The sequence below is a fragment of the Plasmodium gallinaceum genome, assembly GCF_900005855.1.
Source record: "Plasmodium gallinaceum strain 8A genome assembly, contig: PGAL8A_v1_65, whole genome shotgun sequence".
In the NCBI taxonomy this organism is placed as follows: domain Eukaryota; phylum Apicomplexa; class Aconoidasida; order Haemosporida; family Plasmodiidae; genus Plasmodium; species Plasmodium gallinaceum.
Genome location: NW_021628225.1, coordinates 1,555,371 through 1,581,337, shown reverse-complemented (window position 1 = coordinate 1,581,337; position 25,967 = coordinate 1,555,371). Strand labels below are relative to the sequence as shown.

General features: G+C 16.8%; 7 protein-coding genes across 7 annotated transcripts in view; 4 read left to right on the top strand and 3 right to left on the bottom strand.

Annotated features, from left to right (window-relative positions):
* Positions 1 to 1,024, top strand: part of PGAL8A_00167900 (conserved Plasmodium protein, unknown function) — a gene marked incomplete at both ends in the record, with an annotated part of 3,737 nt that extends 2,713 nt beyond the window's left edge. The window contains 4 exons of the mRNA XM_028669996.1: positions 139 to 266; positions 475 to 524; positions 642 to 690; positions 936 to 1,024. Of these exons, the coding sequence (XP_028526792.1) occupies positions 139 to 266; positions 475 to 524; positions 642 to 690; positions 936 to 1,024 (316 nt within the window). The remainder of the gene's footprint in view (positions 1 to 138; positions 267 to 474; positions 525 to 641; positions 691 to 935) is intronic.
* Positions 1,025 to 1,914: 890 nt separating this feature from the next.
* On the top strand, positions 1,915 to 2,454 carry ADF2 (actin-depolymerizing factor 2, putative; the record flags this gene model as incomplete). The annotated part of the gene is made up of 2 exons (XM_028669995.1): positions 1,915 to 2,131; positions 2,240 to 2,454. The coding sequence occupies 2 exons, from the start codon at positions 1,915 to 1,917 to the stop codon at positions 2,452 to 2,454; spliced, it is 432 nt and encodes a 143-aa protein (XP_028526791.1).
* A 253-nt stretch (positions 2,455 to 2,707) lies between these two features.
* PGAL8A_00167700 (conserved Plasmodium protein, unknown function) lies at positions 2,708 to 4,479 on the bottom strand (the record flags this gene model as incomplete). The annotated part of the gene is made up of 10 exons (XM_028669994.1): positions 2,708 to 2,730; positions 2,822 to 2,936; positions 3,025 to 3,130; positions 3,223 to 3,307; positions 3,438 to 3,482; positions 3,642 to 3,677; positions 3,757 to 3,798; positions 3,896 to 3,961; positions 4,151 to 4,214; positions 4,315 to 4,479. 10 exons carry the CDS (start codon positions 4,477 to 4,479, stop codon positions 2,708 to 2,710), a joined length of 747 nt encoding a protein of 248 aa, XP_028526790.1.
* Positions 4,480 to 5,462: 983 nt separating this feature from the next.
* PGAL8A_00167600 (conserved Plasmodium protein, unknown function) lies at positions 5,463 to 11,702 on the bottom strand (the record flags this gene model as incomplete). The annotated part of the gene is made up of 6 exons (XM_028669993.1): positions 5,463 to 5,997; positions 6,197 to 6,300; positions 6,513 to 6,611; positions 6,694 to 6,783; positions 6,877 to 6,930; positions 7,023 to 11,702. The coding sequence occupies 6 exons, from the start codon at positions 11,700 to 11,702 to the stop codon at positions 5,463 to 5,465; spliced, it is 5,562 nt and encodes a 1,853-aa protein (XP_028526789.1).
* Positions 11,703 to 12,864: 1,162 nt separating this feature from the next.
* SEC24A (protein transport protein Sec24A, putative) lies at positions 12,865 to 16,424 on the bottom strand (the record flags this gene model as incomplete). Its single annotated transcript, XM_028669992.1, has 5 exons — positions 12,865 to 12,929; positions 13,416 to 13,489; positions 13,643 to 13,763; positions 13,855 to 13,940; positions 14,053 to 16,424. 5 exons carry the CDS (start codon positions 16,422 to 16,424, stop codon positions 12,865 to 12,867), a joined length of 2,718 nt encoding a protein of 905 aa, XP_028526788.1.
* A 2,712-nt stretch (positions 16,425 to 19,136) lies between these two features.
* On the top strand, positions 19,137 to 21,089 carry PRMT5 (protein arginine N-methyltransferase 5, putative; the record flags this gene model as incomplete). The annotated part of the gene is made up of 1 exon (XM_028669991.1): positions 19,137 to 21,089. One exon carries the CDS (start codon positions 19,137 to 19,139, stop codon positions 21,087 to 21,089), a length of 1,953 nt encoding a protein of 650 aa, XP_028526787.1.
* A 2,070-nt stretch (positions 21,090 to 23,159) lies between these two features.
* On the top strand, positions 23,160 to 25,527 carry PGAL8A_00167300 (polyadenylate-binding protein, putative; the record flags this gene model as incomplete). The annotated part of the gene is made up of 9 exons (XM_028669990.1): positions 23,160 to 23,168; positions 23,426 to 23,518; positions 23,686 to 23,907; positions 24,067 to 24,144; positions 24,247 to 24,408; positions 24,499 to 24,609; positions 24,781 to 24,965; positions 25,060 to 25,105; positions 25,264 to 25,527. 9 exons carry the CDS (start codon positions 23,160 to 23,162, stop codon positions 25,525 to 25,527), a joined length of 1,170 nt encoding a protein of 389 aa, XP_028526786.1.
* Positions 25,528 to 25,967: the final 440 nt, after the last annotated feature.

Genomic DNA, 25,967 nt, shown 5'->3' with positions numbered 1-25,967 from the left:
AAGGTTTTTTTTTTTTTTTTTTTTTTTTTTTTTTATTATTATTAAAAAATATAAAATTCTTGAATTGAAAAAAAAAAGAAAAAAAAAAAAGAAAAAAATATATTATTTATTATATAAATATATAATGATTCTAATTAGAATTTCTTTAAGACGTTTAACATGGAATAACTCTGAAGAGAACTTACAAAAGTTACTAGATTTTTTGAAAAATACTGTAGGAAAAAAATATAATTTAAAGATAGTTAATTTTCTTGTTTCAAAAAATGGTAGTTTAAATTAGTTACTACTCTTTCAAAATTTTTTAATAATAATTAAATCACTCTATATATTTTTCTATTTTATTATAAAAATAAAAAAAAATTAAACATAAAAATATGTTATTGTATATATATATAAACATATTTAAAAAAAAATTTCCTAATCCATTTTCATATTCTTAATATTGTTTCTTTTATTTTATTCTTTTATTTTTAGATGATAATAATGGATATTTTTGTTCAGAGCTAATAGGAGAATGCTGGAAGGCAAGTTTAAAAAAAAAAAAATAATATATAAAACTAGATTAAAAAAAAAAAAATAAAAAAGGAAATTAATTTTAATTTTATGTATCATTTTTTTAATTTTCTTATTAATAAATAAAGATAATGGGTGTTATTCCTTTAAATACCTCCTGCTCTAATATTTTACCAAGTAATTATATATATACAAAATATTAATATATATATAATTTATTATTTTATTACTTTTTTTTTTTTTTCTTCTCTATATTTTAGACAGTTTTCAGTTTATTTCTAGCTATAATGTTATATTATATAATTTTAATTATAGTTTATTATATTATTGCATATTATTATGAGATAATTTATATTAATTTTATCTTTTATAAATAAAAATATATAAATATGCATATTTCTCATTATATATTTTTTTATAAGGCAATTTTTCTGAAAAATTTGAAGAAAAAATTAAGCTACATTCAGGGTGTCAACTAAATAATGAACTATGTATTGATTTTTCTCTATAAATATTTTACTTTTTTTTTTTTTGTTATTTTCTCATCTTTAATTTTTATTTTTCAAATAATTGCCTCTCCTTTAGTATTATGCTGTTATTTTTTAAAACAGTATAAATAGAAAAAATGGGAAAATAACTTATCTTTAATTAAAATAAAAATATATAATGTTTCCTTATTTTGTGATAATTATCTATCCTTTGCATTTTGCTTTTTTTTATTTTCCTTGTTTATATATGCATCTATTCTTTTTTTTTTTTTTTTTTTTTTTTTTTTTTCGTATTTGTCATTTTCCATGGTATGTGTGCATTAAAATATTTTTGCTAAGCTAAATTAAAATTTTAATATATAAAAAAAAAAAAAAAAAAAAAAAAAATTNATTTTGCTTTTTTTTATTTTCCTTGTTTATATATGCATCTATTCTTTTTTTTTTTTTTTTTTTTTTTTTTTTTTCGTATTTGTCATTTTCCATGGTATGTGTGCATTAAAATATTTTTGCTAAGCTAAATTAAAATTTTAATATATAAAAAAAAAAAAAAAAAAAGAAAAAATTATTAGACATAGAAGTTTTGTTAGAATTATTTCGATAGATGCATATTAGTATTTATAAGAATTTCTAATAAAAAAAACTTATCATTATGGTATCTAATAGTATAATAAATAAAAAATTTTGTCTAAATTTTTGAAATAAAATAATTGGATATTAGATAAATTATATAAAACTAAGTTTACAAAAAAGAAAATAAGTTAATTATTTAAACTAAAAATAAAATATATAAATATAATAAAATAAAAAATAAGTGTAAATAATAATAAAAAATATTCGTTTAAAAAAAAAAAAAAAAAGAAAAGAAAAATATATAAATAAATAAAAAGCACTACTATATAGTTGAATTGTAAAAATGGTTTCAGGAGTTAAAGTGTCTGATGAGTGTGTCTATGAATTTAATAAATTGAAAATTAAGCATTTACACAAATATATAATTTTTAGAATTGAAAATTGTGAAGAAGTTATTGTTGATTTATTAGAACAAGACATTGAATTGAAATCTTATAGTGATATTATAACTAATATTAAAAATAATTTAAAGACAACCGAATGTAGATACATTATTGCTGGTAGATATATATATATATATATAAATAAGACATTATTTAGAACTTTTTTTCTTTTTTTTTTTTATATTCATTAATAATTTAACTTATGTATTTATTACTTAATATTAGACATCCCAGTTCCAACACCTGAAGGCGTATTAAGAAATAGGATTTATTTTATTTTTTGGTCTCCAAGTTTAGCAAAATCAAAAGAGAAAATGTTATATGCAACATCAAAAGAATCTTTAGTGAGAAAAATTAATGGAATTTTTAAAAGTTTAGAAATTACTTGTGATTTAGAAGAATTTGAAGAAGAGTTAACAGGAATAATTTTAAATACCTAAATAATAATTAAAAGTTGTTTTAAATAGATTTATATAAAAATGTGTATACCACAATAATAATAATTATATGTTAACACTTCAAATTATAATGTAATAGAAAAAAAAAAAAAAAAAAATTTTTGATTTAAAAAAATTAAAAAAAAACTATTACATATACTTTTTTCAATTATTATTAATTATTTATTTAAAAATGAACAAAACAAATATTTAACTAAATACTTTACATTTTTAATGTTCTTTCATCCGCTTTATTCTAATTAATTAAATATAAATTTTCTGTTAAAATATAATAAAACATAGAAGAATAATTTTTTAATAATTATTGTTTAAATTTTTTTTTTTTTTTATATATATATACTGAAATTACCATCTTGATGTATATTTTGGTATATAATTTTTTGTTTATGTTTTTTTTTAGATTTTTTATCTAATAAATTCTCTCTTATTTTAGATTTTATTTTCATCTCAATCAATTCTAGCATCTAAAAGGACAAAAAAATTGAATATTTTAAATAACAATAGTAATAAATATATTAGATAATTCAATGTGACATTTATTTTTTTTATTACATAAGCAAAACCAGGTAAAAAAAGAGATAAATAATAGTTAAATTCTATATTCTTAATTTGATATACTCTCAGAAATATATATAAAAATTGCATTGAAACAAATATCCTATGAATTTTATTAAAATTAAGAGTAATTATTATTTAAAATTTGTTAGATTTATATTTATTTTTTTTTTTTTTTTTTTTTTTTTTTTTTACAAATTCATTGATAAACTGAAAATAATCGAAGCAATAATACTGGCATTTGTAAAATTAAACATGTTTGTTATATATGAGAATATTCCTATTAAATCAGAATTAAAAAAAAAAAAAATAATATTTTTATATAAATTAAATGTGGAATAAAATATTTTACTTTTTCTCTTTTTTTTTCATAATGAAAAATATTTATATTGTTATTTTTTAAATTTAACCATAAAAGGATAAAATAGATATACAACTAAAAGTTAGTACATTAGCTTTAAAAAAAAAATAAAATAAAATAAAATAAGTTTAAAATAAGATGAAAAAATTTTATATTATAATTATATATTGTTTTCTCCCAAAAATTGTTGTATAGCATAATTAATATACGCATATATATTTGTTCGTCTTATTCTATCTATATAAGTTTTTACTTAAAAAAATTCCTGTATTAAATGGGTTCCATTTATCTAATTAAAGAAAAATTATATCACTATATGCACACATATATTATATAATATGTGTTAAAAATAATAAATTTAAATAAACCTTTTTTATTTTTAGAATAATTTAAAAGTAAATGCGTTGAATCTAAAAAAAGAAAAAAATAAAAATAACATATATATATATTTATTTATTTATTTATTTAAAAACGTATATGATTTCATATGAAAAAAAAAAAAATTACTTTCAAAAAAATTAGAAGAAAAAAAAAAGGTTAACATTTGGATCATAATTATAATTGCCCATAAACCTATTATTCATTTTTAAAATATTTTAACATTTTATATATATATATAAAATGTTATTTATGAAATATAGAATACAATAGATGTAGTTAATAATTATATTTATTATAATTTATTATGAAATTATAAGAAATAAGAAATATGTTCTTATGAATAAATAATAAAAGAAAATATATTGTTATAATATACACTACCAGATGTTATAAAAAATAATTTTAAGGAGATTGAAAACTCATCTCTTCTAATATAAAAAAAGTTCTTAAGAAAAAAAAAAAAAAAAATAGTTAAAATAACTACATATTATTTAATATAGAAAATTTTAATAAAAACATATTTTTTTATATTAATTTTTTTATACCATAAAAATGTTAAAAATTATCATAAAAGAACCGAATAATACAAATGTAATAGACATATTTTCTATACAACTTTGGAAAGAGGTTAACTTGTTTTTTTTAATATTTTCATTTTTATTTTCGTAGGTTTTTAAACTAGAATTATGGAAAATATAATTTAGTATCATTTTACTTATTCTATTTTAAAAAAGTAAAAAACAAAATTAAGAAATAATAAAAAATAAAATTTCTAATAAAACGAATTATTGTCTATTAATACAAATTCTCTTTACAAATGTAAATATAAAACAGTACAAAAAATAAAATAAAATTATATAAATACATATATATATATATATATATATATATATATATATATATATATATATAAGGAAAGAAAATGAGATATAAACTTATTTTATAATATAAATATATTACAAGTGTATATACATTTATGCTTACATTTAAACAAATAAAGTTATATATACTTTAAAACTTTTGCTTTTTATAAATAAAAATTAACATTTTATAAGGTATTATTTAAAAAAAAAATAAATAATAAATTAAAATGCATTTTAATAGTACACTAAGGACATTATATAAAAAAATTATATATATATATATATAACATGACCCAAATAAAAGTGAAAGAAATTAAAAAAAAAAAATACAAAAATCAAAAATTAAAAGAAACAAAAATAACATATATTTAAACACTCTTAAAGAATACATAACCTAAATTATCTACACATAAATAATAAAAAAAAAAAAAAAGACAAAAGTTATTACAAATTAAGAAAAAAAAAAAAAAAAATAAAATAATATATAATCTGTAATAAAATAGAACATCAAAAAATAATACATGTATACAATTATAAATGGAAACATTTTAGTAAAATTACCGCTAATAAGAATACAAACACATAAATTAATACATTTAATTTTTTAATGATATTTAAAAAAAATAAAAATATAATTGTAAAAAACGAAATGTTTCATAATTGTTAAAATGTATAACATGTAATTATATATTATGTATATATATATATATATATATATATAACAAAATATGCTTATAAATGCTTAGATATTACTATTAAACACTTTTGGTTCTTTCCTTATTAAGATGTTTTTCCTTCAAATATTCATAATTATAATTTTTTTTTTTTTTTTAAGTAAACATATTTGGGTTCATAAAATCTAAAGAAGCTTGAATTACAGTGTCAGGGTTTCCTTTGATAATAGTTATATCTTCACATAATTTTTTTTTATTTTTTTTTTTTCTTTCTCTTGCTTTTTTTTCTTTTTTAGTTTGATTATTATTATTTTCATTAATAGCCATATTATCTCCTCCATTTTCAATTTTTAATACATTTTCTTTTGTATCTTTATTTTTTTTTGGTTTTATTCTTTCATATTTCCTTCTAGGTTTTTTAACATCTGGTTCTTTTCCAATATTTTCAATATTTTTTGGTATTCTTCTTTTCCTTGGGGTTTTTTTTTTATCATCATTTTTGTTACTCACATTATTATCTTTTTTATTCTTTAATTTACTTGATTTTAACTTATCTCCCGATTTTAATATCAATTTATTTTGTTCATATCCCATATATCTAATATAAACATATTCAAAATGCTTTTTTATATCATCCGTATCAGGAACCATATCAAAATGTAGATTATCAATAATTGATGCTTGTTGTTTTCTTTAAAAATTATAAGAAAATAATATTAAAAAAAATGTATACGTCATTTAAAAATATATTTATATATAACAATTTTTATTTGAATATATAATTAAGAAATAAAAAAAAAAAAAAAAGTTTATACAAAAAATAATACAAATTTCATTTTTTACAATATAATTAAATTTTTATTTTTATTATTTTTTTTTTTTTTTAATACCTCCAATTTATTGTAAATAATTTTTTACAAAAATTAAAATTCAAAATAGCCTTGTAATCATATGGAGTAATTTGTGTTAAAAGTCGTTTTTGATTATAACCAACCTATTTATGTTAAAAAAAAAAAAAAAAAAAAAAAATGTGTATAATATTAAAATAATCTATGTAGAAATTTTACCAAGATAAATATATTTTTTTTTTTTTTATTTATACACACTGAATTTTTTATTATTATTACAAACATAATATTTTCAATTTTATTCTTTCTTAATTATTATTTAATTTTTTTTTTTTTTTTTTTTTTTTTTTTTAATTACAAATGCAAACTCATTAGCTTTTGCTTTCACTGATTCTAAATCTATTATTCTCTCAGTTGTATTATTAAGTGATAAAGCAGTGTTCATTGTTTTTAAGAACTAACATTAAAAAAAAAAAATTAAGATAAGTTATAATTAAAATAAAAGAGATAATTATAAATTAATATATTATTTTAATTACATCAAAAGTCTTATCTTCTACAAAATTCTCTTTATTTTTATTTTTTCTTCTCCTTCTTTTTGGCTTCATTTGATTTTTCAAATACTCAACCTTTAAAAAAATAAAATAAAAAATAATTTACAAACATTTATGTATTAATGCTATTAAATTTATATATATATTTTTATAATTTTTGTATTATACCCATTTATCATCAATAATTCTTTGATTAAAATAAACTATTAACGAGTTTATATTCTACAAAAAAAAAAAAAAAAAAAAAGAAAAGAAAATAATATTTATATAAAATAAAAATATACTTGTGTTATTACATAACTTTATATATTTACTTGATGTACAACTAGCTTTGTATTTTTTAACTTTGAATGTGAATGATTTTTATTTTTTCCTAACAAATGGAAATATTGATCTAATCTATATTTATTAGAAAACTCTATTAAGGGCCACATTAAATGTAGTCTATCCTTAAATGCTTTTTTTAACATACAAACTATTTTTTCTACATTATTTATTACACATGTTACTCCAAATGTATTTTTGATCTTTTCTAGACATATTTGAATTCTTTTTATAATTAAAAAATCTATTTTTTGAAATTCTAATTTTCCCATAAAAAAAGAAAAATTTCTTTTTTTTAAATTACGTACATCTTTTTTTTTAAATAAAGATAGTAAATCCTTGTTCTTGTTTACATTCTCATTTAAAGTAATTATATCATTTATATTTTTTTTGTTGAAAACTTTATCTACACAAAAACTAAATCTTTTATATTTCCTTCTTAATATATCAATCGTATTTGTTTGGTTGCTTGGAGTTGTATTAACAGTCATGGAGGAAGAATTTTTTAAATATAATGAAAAATTATTATGTGGAAAACATAGTTTTTTTACGTTTTTATTTTTTTTTAAATATATATCATTGTTTTGATTATTATAAATATCATTAGGATATATATTTTTAAAATCATAATTTTGCATCATTTCACTAATTTCCATTTTTTTGCTTTTAGTTCTATTTTTTCGTATTCCTTTCTCTTTTTTTACCATTTCTTTATTTAAATTTTTTTTTCTTGATTCATTCAATATTTTTTTTTTATTCACTTTTTTGTAATCATCTACTAAAAAATTTAATAAATACTTTGTTGAAACATCTTCATTATTTATATAAATATTACTTTTATTGTTAATATTGTTAAAATAATTTTTTTCATCTAAATTTTTATTAATTTTATTGTCACCAAAAAAATTATCCAAACTATTTACTGTATTTAAATAACTTGATTCTCTAACATCCTTCATGTAAAAATCTGAATATTCTTTATTTATTACATCTTTCTTATTTTCTATTTCGTTATTGTTTATATTCATATAATCTGTTTTATTTCCTTTGTTATCTGTTTTATAATTATTATTCAATTTGTAATATAATAAATTTAAATTACTTTTATCTATTTCTAAACTTTTATTATCATAAACAGATTCATTTTCTACATTTGTTTTTTTATTTATTATGTTATCGTTAGTTAAATTTTTTACAAATATGTTATTAGGTGAGAAATTGTTTTCGACAATATTAAAAGAATGGCTTCTTTTCTTTTCCGTTTGATTCAAATCTTGAACATACATGTTATTTAAATGTTTTCCATTCATTTGATCAACGGAATTATCAAAAGTAGATTGCGAGTATTTTTTATCTGATGCATATAAATTATTATTTCTATTTTTTATATCATCACCTAATATTTTATTAGAATTTAAATTATTCATAATATTTTTTTCATTCGAGTTATTAATTAAGTCATTTTCATCATTATTCGCACCTTTTAAATAAACTGTATTATTATACATATTTTTTTTTGTATTACCTGTGGAATCAATTTTTTTATTTATCTCATTTTTACTAGAATTATTTTGATGAAATTTATCAATATTTATTTTGTTATTTTCTAAATTATTCGTATCTAATACATTGCTATTTGATATGTTAAAATTAGAAATATTACTCGAAATTGCAAAATTATTATTATTATCTAAAATTTTAGTCATATCTAAATGTTTTTTTAATGATTTTTTTTTAACGTTACGAAAACTATCATTAATTACATTTTTGTTATTACTTCTTATATTTGTATTAGCGTTTTTGCTAATAATATTAGTGTCAAAATCATTATTATTAACATTATAAATAATTCTATTAGGTGTATTATAAGTATTATTCTGCTCGTTTTTTAGTTCTGAATCATTATTGTATAAATTTTCGTTACAAGTATTTTTAACTATATTATTATTATTTTTTTTATTTATTAAGTTATTTAGAATATATGTATTCATATTATTTGAAATAGAAGTACTCTCTATATTGATATCATTTAGGAGATTGTTTAAGTTATTATTTATGTTGTTAATTAAATTATTGTCAATTTGATTATCATTATAAAGATTATTATTTATAAAACTACTATTGTTACTAATGTAATTATTATTATTCATATCAATATTATCATTATTATTATTATTATTATCATTTTTACTAGGATTATTATTATCATTATTATTATTATCATTTTTACTAGGATTATTATTATCATTATTATCATTATTATTATTATTATTATCATTATTATTATTATCATCATCATTACTATTATTATTATCATCATTATTATTATTATTATTATTATTATTATTATTATTATTATTATTACTATTATCATCATCATCATCATTATTATTATTATTATTATTAATATTATTATTATTATTATTATTATTATTATTATTATTATTATTATTATGATTATTATTATGATTATTATTATGATTATTATTATGATTATTATTATGATTATTATTATTATGATTATTATTATAATTATGATTATTATTATTATTATTATTATTATTATTATTATTATTATTATTATTATTATTATTATTATTATGATTATTATTATTATGATTATTATTATGATTATTATTATGATTATTATTATGATTATTATTATTATGATTATTATTATTATGATTATTATTATTATGATTATTATTATGATTATTATTATGATTATTATTATGATTATTATTATTATGATTATTATTATTATGATTATTATTACTGTTATTATTATTATTACTATTATTATTATTATTACTATTATTATTATTATTAAATGATATATTTTCTTTTCCATACATAATAATATGCTGATTATTTAATGAATTTTTGCTTTTCTTTATGTTATTTGTTGAAAATTTTTCTTTTTCATTCTCTCTCTTTTTTTTTTTTTTTCTTAAATGTTCAGGTGAAGTATATTGACAATGAATAATGGTATTATTTAAATTAGAGTTATCTATATTTTTGTTAATATCATTTTGCATAATATTAATATCACAATTAATGTTACTTTTTTCATTATTACTTGAAGGATGTTCATTTAAATTTTGATTTATATTTGATGAAATTAATTTATTATTATTTCCTTGAATTGATGAATTTTTTACGAAGTTCAAATTTTGATTCGAATTATACTTACTATTTACATTATATATAGATGTTGAGTTCTTATTGTTCATATCAATATTCTTATTTGTTTCATCATCTTCTAAATAATTACTTGTATTATAACTTTTTTGTATTTTATTATTTAAATTACTCTTTACATTTGAGTTTATCTTATCTGTATTAAGCTTATCTTTATTCATGTTATTTTTTAAATTTTCATCTACGAGCACTTTATCATTTAATGATAAATTTAAATATAAATCGTTGCTCAAATTATTATTTGTATTTTTTATTAAAGAATTATTTAAAGTACTATTATTATTTTTGTTATCCAAATTATTTAAATTATTCCTATTTTTATTATATATTTTTAGATTAGACATACTTAAATTCTTATTATTTACATTATTATTTAATTTTTTCAAACTATCATTACTGTTTTTCATATTATGCATATGATGTTTCAGGTTATTTAAATTATCAATACTATTTATGTTAGAAGTTACATTGTTAATACTACTGACATTATTATTTAAATTATTAACCTTCTCATTTAAATTATTCACTATATAATTCTTGCTATTTAAATTGTTCACTTTATTACTTAATATATTTAAGTTATTCACATTATTATTTTGGTTATTCATGCTATTGACGTTATTGTTTAAATTACTTAAATTATTATGGATTTTATTATTTAAATCAGTCGTGTTGTTATTATTAAAAGAACTACTTAAATTAATTATGTTATTTTTCGTATTTTTGTAATTCAAATTACTATTTACATCGTTATTATTATTCATATTAAAATTTTTAAGATTATCATTGCTACTATCACTATTTATATTATTTATATCATTTAAGTTATTAATTTTATTTATTCTATTAATTAAATCTACTTTATTAATTCTATTTAAATTATTTACCTTATTCAAATTATTTAAGCTATAATTTGCATTATTGTCAGAATTTTTTAAAGTATTATTTTTATTATGGAAAAAACTTCTGTAATTATTTTGAGGATTACTGATATTTTTCTCGATTGACTCAGTCATGCTTTTATTTATATTATTATGAAAATTATTATAATTAATATTTACTGATTTATTTTTATTTTCATTTACATTATTAATTGAATTTTCATTCGTCTTTTGAATTACGTTTTCTATTTTTATACAATTTAATAATGATTCATTATTAGTGTAATTATTAGTTAAAATGTTGTTATTATAAATTAAATTATTATTATTATTGAAGTTCAAAATTTTCAATGAATTATTACTAGGAGAATTATTTGACATATTATTAATAATAGGATCGATATGATTATTATTTTCATTTAAAGAATTAGATGGATGATCAACTTTTTTTTGCATGTTTATATTTAAAATATTGGAATTATTTACAATAGCGCAATTTGATTTGCTTTTGTTATTTTTATTATTATCAATTACATTATTTCTGTAAGAATTACTTTGAATTGTGTGAAAATTGTTATTATATTTCATATTGTAATACTTTTTATATGATTTGAATTGTTATGAATTGAATTCCTTTTTTTTTTTTTTTGAACTATCATTTAATATATTATAGCTATTTAAATCGTTATTGTTAATTTTTCTATTATTAGTAATATTTAATAAATTAAAATTTTCATTTGTATTATAATCTTCATTTAATGAATTATATAAAACTTTGTTATTTACATATTTTATATAATTTAATTTATCTTTTTGATTGTTAAATTCATTATTACTATTGCATATATAAAAGAATTATTTTCATTTAAGTAATTTTGTTCGTTTTTATTCATAATATTTTTAATTACCAAGAAAAAAAATTTTTAAAAAAAATGGTAATTTATATAACGCATGACAAAAAAATTAAATGTAAAAAAAAAAAAAAAAAAAAAAAAAAAAAAAAAAACTATTTAACCTAATACTTCTATATATTAAAAAATGAAAAAAATATCAAAAATAAGAAAATATAAAAATGATAAAAAACGATTTATCGATTATGAAAACTAAACAAATGTAAAGTGTTAATATAGGTTCTTTCTTTTTTCTTTTTATAAAAATGTTTAAGAAAAAAAAATATTAAAACATAAAATGCTTAATATAATTTTATGATGTCTTAAAATTAATCAAAGGGCATAAATTATATCTTTAATTTTTTCAATTTTAAATATGGTAAAAATAAAAATTTATTTTTTTTAGGAAATAAAAATTAATATGACCTTTATATAAAAAAAAAATAAATGTAATTGTTCATATTGTATAAAAAAATTTTTATAGAACTTATTTTTTTTAAATGATATTGTTATAAGTTTAAAAAAAAAATTAATAAATAAGTAAATATGCATATATAATGAATTAAATTATATAAATATTTTTCAAAAAAGTTTCAATGGATTAAATAAGCGATCATTATTATAAAATAAAAAAAAAAGAGAATTTTTTTAAAGGAAAACAATATACATTTAATTTTTTTATCCTATTTTACATATATAGTTATATATATTTGTGAATGTGTATATATATTTTATTATTTATTTTAAAAAAAAAAAATTAAAAAAAATATATAAAGTTAATGAAATTTATAAATTATAGCTATCTTAACAATATTTTAAAAGAAGGCCAAAAAAAAAAAAAAAAAAAAAAAAAAAAAAAATTAACGACTATGTGTTGTAGTATGTGGATTATTTAAAGCAGGGGAAAATTGAGGAAATTTGGGGCCTAACAAAAAAAAAAAATAAAAAAAATAAATAAAATAAATGACAAATTTTACATAAAAAATAAAGAAAAAAAAAGTATTATTGAATTAATAAAAAGGAAAAATAAAGATTTAAAAAATAATAAAATTTATAATTATGAATATAAGACAAAAAGAACAAGCACATATATATGAATTAAATAATTTGAAAAAGAAACAATCATTTTAAATAAAATATGAATAAATATATATAAAAAAAAAAAAAAAAAGGAAGATAAAGAAATAATATGAAACATATACGATACTATAACATCGTTACATAATTTTATATACACTTTCTGTTAATTGTGTAATATGAATAATAATTTAATATATAATGTAAATTATCTAAAAGCTTAATAATTAAAAAAAGAAAAATACGTTTACTTAAAATATATACTCAAATAAAGTTTAACTTAAATATAATTTATATGAATATATTTAAAAATTAATGTTTTTTTATAACTAACAAATTTTTGCTAAGAATTCTTTTAGTGACATCATCATATGTTGAGACCTATCTTCAATTAAATTTGAGAAAAATCTACAAAATTGTTTAAAAAAAATTAAATGTTGTAAAAAAATAAAAACAATAATATATCCAAAAATAATAAAATATATATATATATATATATATATATATATATATATATATATATATATATATATATACATATGTTTATCAATAGAATATTACTTGTATTCTAATGGATCTCCTTGTTTAACAACTATTAATCTCATATAAGGTGGATTTCTAATTTTTCTTAAAGCATTAATTATGTTTAAAATTTGTATTCCATAGGGATTACCTGTTGATCCTATTATATATTATAAAAAAAAAGAAATAAAAATAAATATATGTATATATATATCTTTAAATATACTTATGAGCATTTCACTTTAGATTACCTAAATGATTTTCAGCATATTCTGAATTTAATTGGTCTAGTGATTGAACTCCAAAAACAGCATAAACCCACTGAGGATTAATACTCCTAAAAAAAAAAAATATAAATATATATATATATATATATATATATATATATATATTTAAAAGAAATATACTATTATAAATTATTATATAAATATTTATATTCGAAATAATACCTTCCTATCCACATGGTAATAGTTTCTCCATCTTCAATTATATAACAACCATCTTGAGTCATATTGTCACAAGTTAAATTCAAAGTATCAGGTAACATAACAGTGTTATTTTCATCATAATTTCCATGATGTTTTTCCAAATTATGTAAACTAAACATTCTTGGATAAAAATATACTTCTCTTGATTCAACAGGTATATTTTCTATTCTTGACCAATGATATATTCTTAAATCTGAAGGAACATCTCCACTATCTCTAAATGAAACTGACTTTAGCATACCTAATATATATATGGATAATAACTTTGCACTTTCTGATGGAAGCAATTGAGAAGATAACACTTGAGAACATAGTGTTTGAATTAAATTTCTTCCATCTGCTATTTTTCCCTTTTTGCTTATGTCAATTGCTTGATGAGATAATAATGAAACAACTACTTGAGGATTAATAGAGTCCGTTATAGTTTTAATGTTTTGAGTAACTGGCAAAGCATACGTGTGAAGACGAATTCTTCTTTCTCCATTAGAATTAGTATATAATAAAGCTGATTGAACATATACAACCGAATCTTGAACTACATTTTCTTCTAAATCAACAATAATAGAAAAACTTTGACTAGAATGACAATTAGGTAAAGCTAATAAGTCAACTCCTCTAAATTGAAAATTTCCATACCAATTTGTAATTTTCCATCCTCTACTAATTCTTATTCTCATTACTGATTCCCAAGCTGTTTCTGTTGTTAATGCAAATAATAATTCTTCTCTTAATTTTTCATTATATTGATGGACATTAAATTGAGGGTAATAGTATAATGAACCTCCTGAATTTTTAATCAATGGATAAATTGTAGCTAAATCTAAATTATACAATGGGCAAGCAAATAAATCTACCGCAATTTGATATTGTGTTATATTTTGAGCTAATTCTGCATATAAATTATTGTATGGAGTTAATAATTCTACTTCTCGTAATTTTGCATCTACAACATTATTTCCTGAGTTATTTGAACTATAAATATTTTTGTATTTGCTTTTTTCTTTAGTTTCTCTATTTAAATTAACAGTTAATTCTCCAATATTAGGTACTGATGACAAAAAAAATAAAAGTTTACCTCCTATTTTTTTTAGAACCATAAATGCAGCTTTTAATGCGTTACCTGCACAACAATCACTAACTTTATTATTCCTCCACATGGTAGGTAAATTATCTAATAAATTATCTATAATATTTTGGCATTCATGAGCATTTACTAGAATATCTTCTGGTAATGGGATAAAGATATCTTGTATATCTGGAACAATCATCATTTGTGTTTGTTTTAAATTAGAATTTAAATTATAAAAATGAATAGTAGAATCAAAAGTTATAATTCCAATTAAAGTGCGAGAATCAAAACATTTTTTGTTGTTCATATCATTATTTTTTGGTAATAACTTTTTTATAGTGTTACATATTACATCTAATAATCCTGAATTAACTGAAGTTACTGTTACATCGATTAAAAACAAATAAACAGGGGGTTGAGGAGGTCTTATCATATAATCACTTGGTGCAATAAATTCTACACTTCCTGTACATAATTCTGGTCTTTGAAAAAGATCTTTTCTTTTTCCTTTTTCATCTAATGGAACAAAATAAAATTGTGGAGTATCATTAATATGATAGCACATATTACAATTCCATTTTTTTCCTCCTGATTCAAATCTAACAAAAGGATTAATATAAGTCCTACATTTTTTACATCGCACAACTGTTGAATTACCAAAATTTACTGATGACAATTCAGGATATCCATCTGGTATTGGAGCTAATGGTTGTATAACAAAACCTAGTGGTACATAAGATTTTTGTTTTAATGTTGTGTTAGCTGGCATATAACTTACTGAACTTTTAATAAAATGTGAAAAAGCATTAAATTGTAAAAGTTCTTGGTATGATTCATTTATTATTGGTTGTACATTATTTACATTACTTGTATTATCAAAACCTATAACATTTGATGGTTGTTTGAAATTATTATTGATTGCATTGGGAATAAACTGATTTGCTATTCCCCTATATTGTGGTTGATTTAAATATGAATTTTGATTTGTTCCATCTCCATAAATATTTTCATTTAAATTATTTGATTGTATATTTGTTTGATTTTGTGCATATATTCCTTGTAATTGTTGTGGTTGATAATAGTTTTGTGCATATATATTCTCATTTCCTTGTATATTGTTATTTGTAATCTCATTATTATTATTATAAGAAAATGGATTATTTATTGGTTTATTTACGTTATTTTGATTATTATAATTTGTATTATTATTATTATTATTATTGTTATAATAATTATTCATCCCTCTATAATCAAAAGGCTGCATTTTCACTTATTTAAAAAACTTTAATAATAAAATAATATAAAAAAATTAATAAGTTACAATTCTTTTAAAAGAAAAAAAAATATTTATGTATTTAATAAAAATTAAATATACTAAATATCAATTACATAGGGAACTACTTAATGTAATAAATAATTATATATATATATATATATATATTTTCCTTTCAATTTTTTTATTTTTTTTATTATGTAATTTTTTTTTTTTATTTGATATTTATTGCCTTATTATCTATTTGAATTCATAAGTTATCTTATTTTTATAAATATATCATTATTTTGAAAAAAAATTAAAGAGTGCTATTTTTCTTATTTCATAATTATTTTTATATATATACATATATATATATGTATATAATATTTTTTCTTAAACTTTTTTTTTACTATTTTTATATATATATATATAAATATATATATATATATATATTTTTTTTTTTAAAATATTTTATTTTTTAGAGTTTCATAAATACATTCTTTCGTTATAATTTATAACACAGAAAAAAATTTACAAAAAAAAAAAAAAATGTGATACAATAAAATTATTCTGTATTATTTTTAATTTAAAAAAAGTGTACATTCATATATATGTTTTAACGGATTAATACTATATTATTAAAATGTTTTTATTTTAGCTTTTTTTTAAAAAAAAAATATACCATTACATAAATATATATTTTAATATGAATATATAAGTATATATATTTGTATTTATAATTATATTATTATTATTTCAAATTAATTTTTTTTGTCCATTTTATAAATATTCTTTCATGCATACTTATAAATAAAAAAGGGAAAATTTGAATGGAAAAAAAAAAAAAAAAATAAAAAAAACATATCGTCATTAAATTACTAGTATATTTACTAATAAAGTAAAATTAACGAGTTAAATATAAAAATATGAAATAAATTAAAACTTTATTGTTTTAAATATAAAAGAAGCGAATTATTATATATTATTTGTTCTTTTGGAATTAAAAATTTTTTATATTACTTATAAATTATGTAGCATTCTTTTTTTTATTTAAAATGTATTATATATTTACCTATATAAAAATATATATATATATATATATATGTGTTAAAAAATAAGATTTAAATTGTTATAAAATTAAATTAGTAATTTAAAAAAAAAAAAAAATATAATTAATAATAATATAATTAAAAAGATGAAGAAAAAAAAAAAATATCATGTAAATTTTTAAAAAATAGATTAAAAAAATATATATGCATATATTTCATATATAGATAAAATTATTTAAAAACATATAAACATAAGTCATAAGTTTCCTTTTTATTTATATCATAATAAAATACCTTTTTTTACATTTATGTTATGAATTTTATAAATAATGGACAATGACATCATTTATAAAATTCATTTCTTAAATATATGTATATAGTTAAATATAAATCTTTATTGATAACAGTAATATTTATTATTCTAGTAAAAAAAATAAAAAAAAAAAAAAAATTTAACTATTTCTAATTTATATTTTTCAATATCCTTGTAGAAAAAAAAATATATAATGAAATTTTCAGATAAATAAAAGTAAGACTATATTGTATATCTATACAAATTTTGGTTAATCTTATAATATTATATTTTATTTATATAAGAAATACTTAAATGAAACTAGGTGGTGTTTAATATTTTTTTCATTATAGTTTCATTGTTGTATATATGTTCTTTTCACATAATTATATCTCCATAATCTTAGGTTTTTTTTAGGAATCAGTAATATTTAATTTTCTTTATTAGAATAAGTTTAAATTATATTACTATTACATTTTATGCAAATTTTATAATTTTGAAATATTCAAAAATTTTAATATTTATTATATTATTATATTTATTTTTGCACAATTTTCTATGAAATTTGTTGTTTGAAAGTAAAATGAATTAAAGTGATATTTATTAAAATAAAAACAATTGAAATAATATAATTAAGATAAAATTTTCTAAAATAATGTAAAACTTTGTACATTCAAAACATTTTATTATTTTTAAAATTATAATATCTAATAAAATTTATAATATTTTTTCTTTTACTTTTTGTTATTAAATTAACTCTATAATATAGATAGCCAAAAAGCATTAAGATATAAAAAAATATATGTAATTAAAACGAAAAATAGTAAAATAAAGAATTTTACATTATAACATTTATTTTTTCTTCATATATTTTTATCAAGGGTAACTTTGTATATTATTTTTTTTTTAAGTAAATATATTGATGTATACTTTTGAAGTTTACATATATATATATATATATATAAAATTTTTATTTTTTCTATTTTTTATTTTATTTTACTTTTACTTTATTTCATTTTTATTCTTTTTCTTTTTTTTTCATTTTTATTTATTTAATATGATTATATATTTTGTTAAATTTTTTAATATCAATTATCTATAAAAAAAAGAAAAAACCTATACAAATGCTTCAATTATAAATATATATATTTTAAGCAAAACATATTTACGGTCAAAATTACTACTCATTGAAATATAAAAATAATGTAGCTTTATTTTATTTTATTTTTTTTTTTTTTAATTGAAAGAAATATTTATTAAAAAAAATTCTGTTGAACAATTTAAAATTATATTTCTTTATAATAAAATTTAATATATGTAAATTATTCAAAATATATGAATAAATAATACAATGTACATTTAAAAAGAAATTAAAAAAAAATGCCTTTAAAAAATAAATATGGGACATTAAATATAGGAATACAATGTAATTATAATGAAATAGAAAATTCAGATATAAGTGATTTAAATCCTGATTTTATAGTTAGTAAATTATTTAAAGAGAATAAAATAAATAATAAACTTATTAACACTGACTTGTTTTTATCAGAAAATTGTTTAAATGAGTATAAAGTTACTCCTCTATTTGGAAATAAATTTGAAGATAAAGGAATATGGAACAAAAATATATATGGATTAATATCAGATTGGATTGACACAGATAATATAAATGTAGAATATAATAATTATTGTATTGATGCATTAAATAAAGAACTGCAATGGTCTAGTTATATAAGTATTCAAAATTTAATCATTAATATGCCACGTAAAATATGTGATAATTATGCAAGATGTATCAATTCATATATTCATAATTACAACGGGGTTTCAATAATAGTAAAAATACCTTTAGTTAAAAAGAATTATGATAATAGGAATAATAATTGTTATGAAATTTCAGATGGGTGGAATCTATGGGCAAAATTTATCTCATACTGCAATTTTAACTTTTCTAATTTGAGTGTAGGAATAGAATTAGTTAATTTAAATGATATTGAAATAAATAATATAAATTTAGATATATGGAAATCAGAGCCTGTAAAATTGATAATTGTTCCTCTAGATGCATTTGTCAGTGACTCAAAAAATGGATATCCATATTTACCAAAAAAATTAAAAGATTTTTTAATATTTTTTTTTAGAAAAAATATAGATATTTTATTAATTGATAAAAATAATAGAGATTTTGATAGTATAGAAAAAAAAGAAGAATGTATTAATGGAAAATTTAATTCAAATTTCACATTTCTGAAATGTTGTATTTATTACTTAAAAAGGTTGTTTTTATCTATTGAGAATTTTGATAGGGAAGATTTATTTGATAATGCTTATTGGGATTATTTACAAATACCATTACAACCTTTAAAGGACAATTTGCCATCACAAACTTATGAAATATTTGAAAGAGATAAAATAAAATACGAACAATATCAAATAGCCATTTGCAAATATTTATCAGATGAATTAAAAAAAAAAAATAATAATAAAAAGTTCATAATTTTTGTGGTAGGAGCAGGCAGAGGGCCTCTTGTAGATTCAGCTCTATTAGCTCTTGAAAAAAATAAAATAACTAATTTTCAAATTTATGCAATAGAAAAAAATGAAAGTGCTTTTTTAGTGTTAGAAAATCGTTCTTTAAGTGATAAATGGAAAAATGTTAGTATAATTCATAGTGATATGAGATATTTAGATATAAACGAAAAAGCTGATTTAATTATTAGTGAATTATTAGGATCATTTGGTGATAATGAATTATTTCCTGAATGCTTAGATGGAGTACAAAAGTTTTTAAAAGATGGTGGAGTAAGTATACCAAAAAATTGTTTATCATATGTTGAACCTATTTCTTGCTCTCATTTATATCATAAATTAACTCAAAATAATTTTGCTGGAAGTAATGAAATCTTTTATGTTGTAAATTTATATTCATATTGTAATATTTCTGAGGAAAGGCCAAAAGAATGTTTCTATTTTGAAATACCCAATCTTGATATTAAAAAAGACAATACTCATAATAATCGATACAAAAATATTAATTTTAAAATAAAAACAGATTCATATTTGCATGGATTTTTATGCTATTTTAAAAGTCAATTATATGATGATATTTATATATCAATTGAACCAGGTTCTCATACTTCAAATTTACATAGTTGGTATCCACTTTTTATACCCATGAATAAAATTATATATTTAAAAAAAGACCAAAAATTATCTTTTAGTATTTGGAGATTAACTGACAATCATAAAATATGGTATGAATGGTGTATTAATGAGCCTATTACTACAAATATTCATAATTTAAATGCTCGTTATTTTTCTATAGGAAGATAATAGGAAAAAAAAAAAAAAGAAAAAAAGTACATGTATATTATAATTGTTTTTTAATAAATATTTTTAACCTTTTCATTTTAATATGTTATTTATGTTCATAATTTGTTAAAATTTTTGTTTCAATTTATTAATAGAAATAGAAGATTTATTATTTTTTTAGATAAATAAGATTTTAATTATTTTAAAAAATTTAATTAATAATTTTAAAATTAATTGTTTGTAACAATAAAGAAATTAATAAAATTTAATGTTTTTAATAAATTGAAGATTTTACTTAAAATATAGCTTATCATTACATTAATATATATTCTAATTTTTTTTTTTTTTTCCTTCCAAATTAAACATAATGTTTGTTTATATATACTTTTTGTTTTTAATACTCATCTATGATATGTTAATTTAATTTATTTCTTTTTATTTATTTTAATTATTTATTATTAATAGGTTGTATACATATATATATGTATTATGTTATTTATACACTTTTTTCTCTTTAAACTGATAAATGAATTTATATTAAATATAATTTTCATTTTTAATCTTTGTAACTTTAAATTATTGTAAATAAGTTATATAAGTATCTCAAATCAGAAATACATATATATATGATGATATTTTCGCTTTTAAAGTACATATATTATATTACTAAATATAAAACTTTTTGTCAAATAGTTCTTTATTTGATCTTCTATTAAAAAGCATGTACCATTTTTTTTTTAATACACATTTTTTTTTCTCCATAAATTTTTATTTAGTTTATTTTCTGCCTTTTCTATTACATTATCTACATTTTCATATGAAATTCTTTAATGAATTTAAATAACAATTTAATCAAAAATTTCTTTTTTTTTTTTTTAACAGTTGAGTTATGTTGCATTACAATTTACATTATGTTTTGAAGCATATTAACGTAAAATAAAAGAAAAGAAGCTATAACAAATAAAATAATAAAAAACTATTTATGTTTTTATATAAATACAAAAACTAAATTTTTTTAGTAATGTAGACCTAATAATCTTATATTTTTTTAACAAAATATATCATTTTTTTTTTTTTTTTTCTTAAATAAATATGATGCATTTAAAATTATATGCTTCTTTATTTTTGAAAATAGAAGTGTTCTATTTATAACATCTATTCAATTCTTTTTTTTAAAATTGAGATATATTATTTATTATTGTTAATCTTTTTTTTTTTTTGAAATTAATGTTATTAATTTATAAATGTAGATATAGTTAATATTAACAGTATTTCATCCTATTTTTTGCTTTTTTTTTTTTTTTTTTTTTTTTTTTTTTTTTTTTTTTTTTTTTTTTTTTTTTTTTTTTTTTTTTCTTCTTGTCATTTGTTTTTGTTCTTTAATGTATTATACATGCTAATATAACAAAAAGAATAATTTATAGTATTTTTTATTTTAAATTAGTTAAATACGATGAAAGATTTATAACATTAAAAGGCTAACGTTTCATGAATTTTCCTATATTATTAAAATATAATAAGTTTAATTAAATAATATAAAAATGGATTTACAATAAATAAAAAAGGATTAAATAAAATACTGATTATATTTAATAAATTTAAAAATGTATGACAAAAAAAATTATTTTGGTTTTTTATGTGTTTTTTTTTTTTTTTAGAGAATATTTTATTTGTTAAAAAATAAAAATAATATTTAAATATATGAAAGTGCATTTTTATAATAATTTATTTTAATTTATTTTTATTTTATTTTATATTATTTTTTACAATGCTATAATTTTTACATTTTTTTTTTTTTTTTTTAATTTTGCATAAAATTGTATGATGTAATTAAAAAAAAAAACATGAGAATATGAAACATTGATATTTAGATAAAATAAATGAAGGAAAAATAAAATTTTTTAAAAATTATTTGTTACATATAAAGAAAAAAATAATAGAACATATATGTATATATTTGTATATATGTAAATATATATATTTTTTTAAGAATTATTTTATACTTTTTAATGATAAGTAATTTATCTGTTTATTTCTTTTATAATTTTAAAGTTCAATTTTCCACATACAAAAAAATAAAAATATATATTAATGGATTTGGTAGGAAAAAAAAAAATAAAAAATTGAATTGCATATGCTTAAAAATTACATGTAATAAAATTAAAATAATACTTGTATGCATAAACATATGCATAATTTTAAAATTAATATTTAAAAAAAAAAAAGAAAGTATAAAGGATTTTTCTAAGAAGTATTAATTATATCTTTAGTTTTTTAATGAAATAAAGTTTTTATGTGTATAAATATTTTATTTTTATCACATTTTATTTTATTTTCCTTATTCTTGTCTTTTATAGGAAAACAAAATGGAATGGAATAAAAATTTTCAATCAAATAGCATATTTGTTTATAATTTTCCGAATGAATGGATGGAAAATGATTTAAAAAAAGTAAAAAAACAAAATAAGACAAAAAAAAAAAAAAATAAGTAAAATACATATATATATATATATATATATATATATATATATATATATATATATATGTATTTATATCAATAAAAAATTTTAATATAATTTTTTTTTTTTTTTTTTTTATATTTCTTTTTTTTATGAAGAATTTTATGATTTTTGGCACTATTAATAATATTATAATAGATAAAGATATAAACGTTTACGCTTTTATTCAATTTAATGAACCTGAATCTCCTCAAAAGGCCATTGAGGTTATGAATGGTAAAGAAATAAATGGAAAAATTTTGAAAGTAACTTCAAGAAAAGTAGTAGACGAATGCTTAGATATAAACACAGCAAAAATAGATTCACAACAAAAATCACAAGTAAAAAAATAATTTTTTTAAATGAATAATAATATAAATATATACTAATTTTATTATATATCATTTTATATTCACCTTTTTTCCTTTTTTATTTTTTTTTTTTTTTTAAGTATTCATATATTATATACAATAATTATATATAAATTTTTTTATTTTTAGTCAAGTAATGATAATAAAAAAACAACATTATTTGTTTTTTATCTTCCTCCTCATTGGAATGATCAAGATTTATATGATGTAAATGAGTGAAATATTTTTAAAAAAAATTAGTTAAAAAAAAAAATTTTATTAATATTTATTATATATTTATTTATTTTATTATTTTTTTTTTTTTTAAAGAAATTTAAAACATTTGGTAATTTAGAAAGTGCCACTGTTGCAAAAAAAAATGATAAAACGAGTAAGGGATACGGTTTTGTTGTATATACTGATCCACATAGTGCAGCATTAGCAATATCTAATATGAATAAAGTGGAAGTATATACCGGTAAAAGGCTTAAGGTAAGACTAAAAAAAAAAAAAAAAATTTAGATAATAATATAAATTTTTTTCATTTTAACGCTTTGTTTTACAATATTTTAATATTTTTAGGTTTTATTAAAATCTAATTCCAATGAAACTAATAAGAAAAAAATAAAACCGGGATGTACAATTTTTGTTTTTTATTTACCAAATGACTGGAGCGACAAGGACTTGAAAAGAGTAAACACAAAAGAAAGATTAAATTTAAAATAAAATAACATACAACAAATAAAGCATAATAAACGAAATATAAATCTATATTATAATAAAGATATAATAAATAAAAATTAGAAAAATATTTATATTATTAATTTTTTTTTTTTTTTTTTTTTTTTTTTTTTGTATGTGTAGCATTTTTCTCATTATGGAAATATAATTGGGGCTACAATAAAAAGGGAGACAAACGGAAAAAGCAGAGGATATGGATTTATAAATTTCGAGAATCAGCAAAGTGCAATTAATGCTGTTGCAGGTATGAATGGCTTTAATGCAGGAAATAAATACTTAAAAGTTTCTATAAAAAAGGGAGAAGAACAGTAAGTATTAAATAAGTGAATTCAATTAAAATTATTTTATTTTTATAATATATATATATATATATATTTTTTTTTTTTTTTATGATATTTTTAGGTATTTAGCACCTCAGTATTTAAATATAGATCGAATTCCTAATAATGTAATATTAAGAAAAAAATAAAAAATATATATTTATTATTTTTGTTCATATTTTAATAAATTATAATGATAATTTTATTTAATTTTATTTCTTCTTTTTTATATTAATAACCATTTGAATATATATATTTGGCACATTTATATTTCTTTACTTTATAGTCTTACACTTCTCCACCACCACCACCTCCTCCTATATCATGCCATGGAAATGATTCATCAAATTTTGGGAATAATGAAATGTATCCCATTCAAAATACTATACCAAATAATAGATTTAATTCGCGTGTTTCAACTAACGATATTCATCAATCTTTTATTAATACGCAATATGGCCACTTTCCTTATAACTTTTTTAAAAATAATGAACAAGGGCCTTATATTCAGAGAACTTATAACAAAACATATAACATGGGGAAAACATAGATTATTTATTTAAATATATTCAAAAATGAATTAAAGTATTTACTTTTAGAGGTATATATGTGATAAAATTTATATACTTTTAACATTATTAAAGAAAAAATTTTTAAAAGAAATACATTTTATATATAGTCTATATTTTATATTTTCAAAATTTTTCTTACAACACATTTCCATATGATAATAATATAAAGATTTAAGAAAATTTTATGTATATATTTAAGATATATTTTGAATTACTTTTTAAATTAACTTAATGAAATTTACATTTATTTCAATTTTTTATGTTTCAAGAAAAAGCTTTTAAATTATAAAAAAATTTTTTTTTAAATATATATATATATATATTTATATATATATGCATATTTAATTTTTTTTTTTTTTTTTTTTTTGAAGAAAAAAAATAAAATATGGCAAAAACAATAATAAATATAAATATTTTA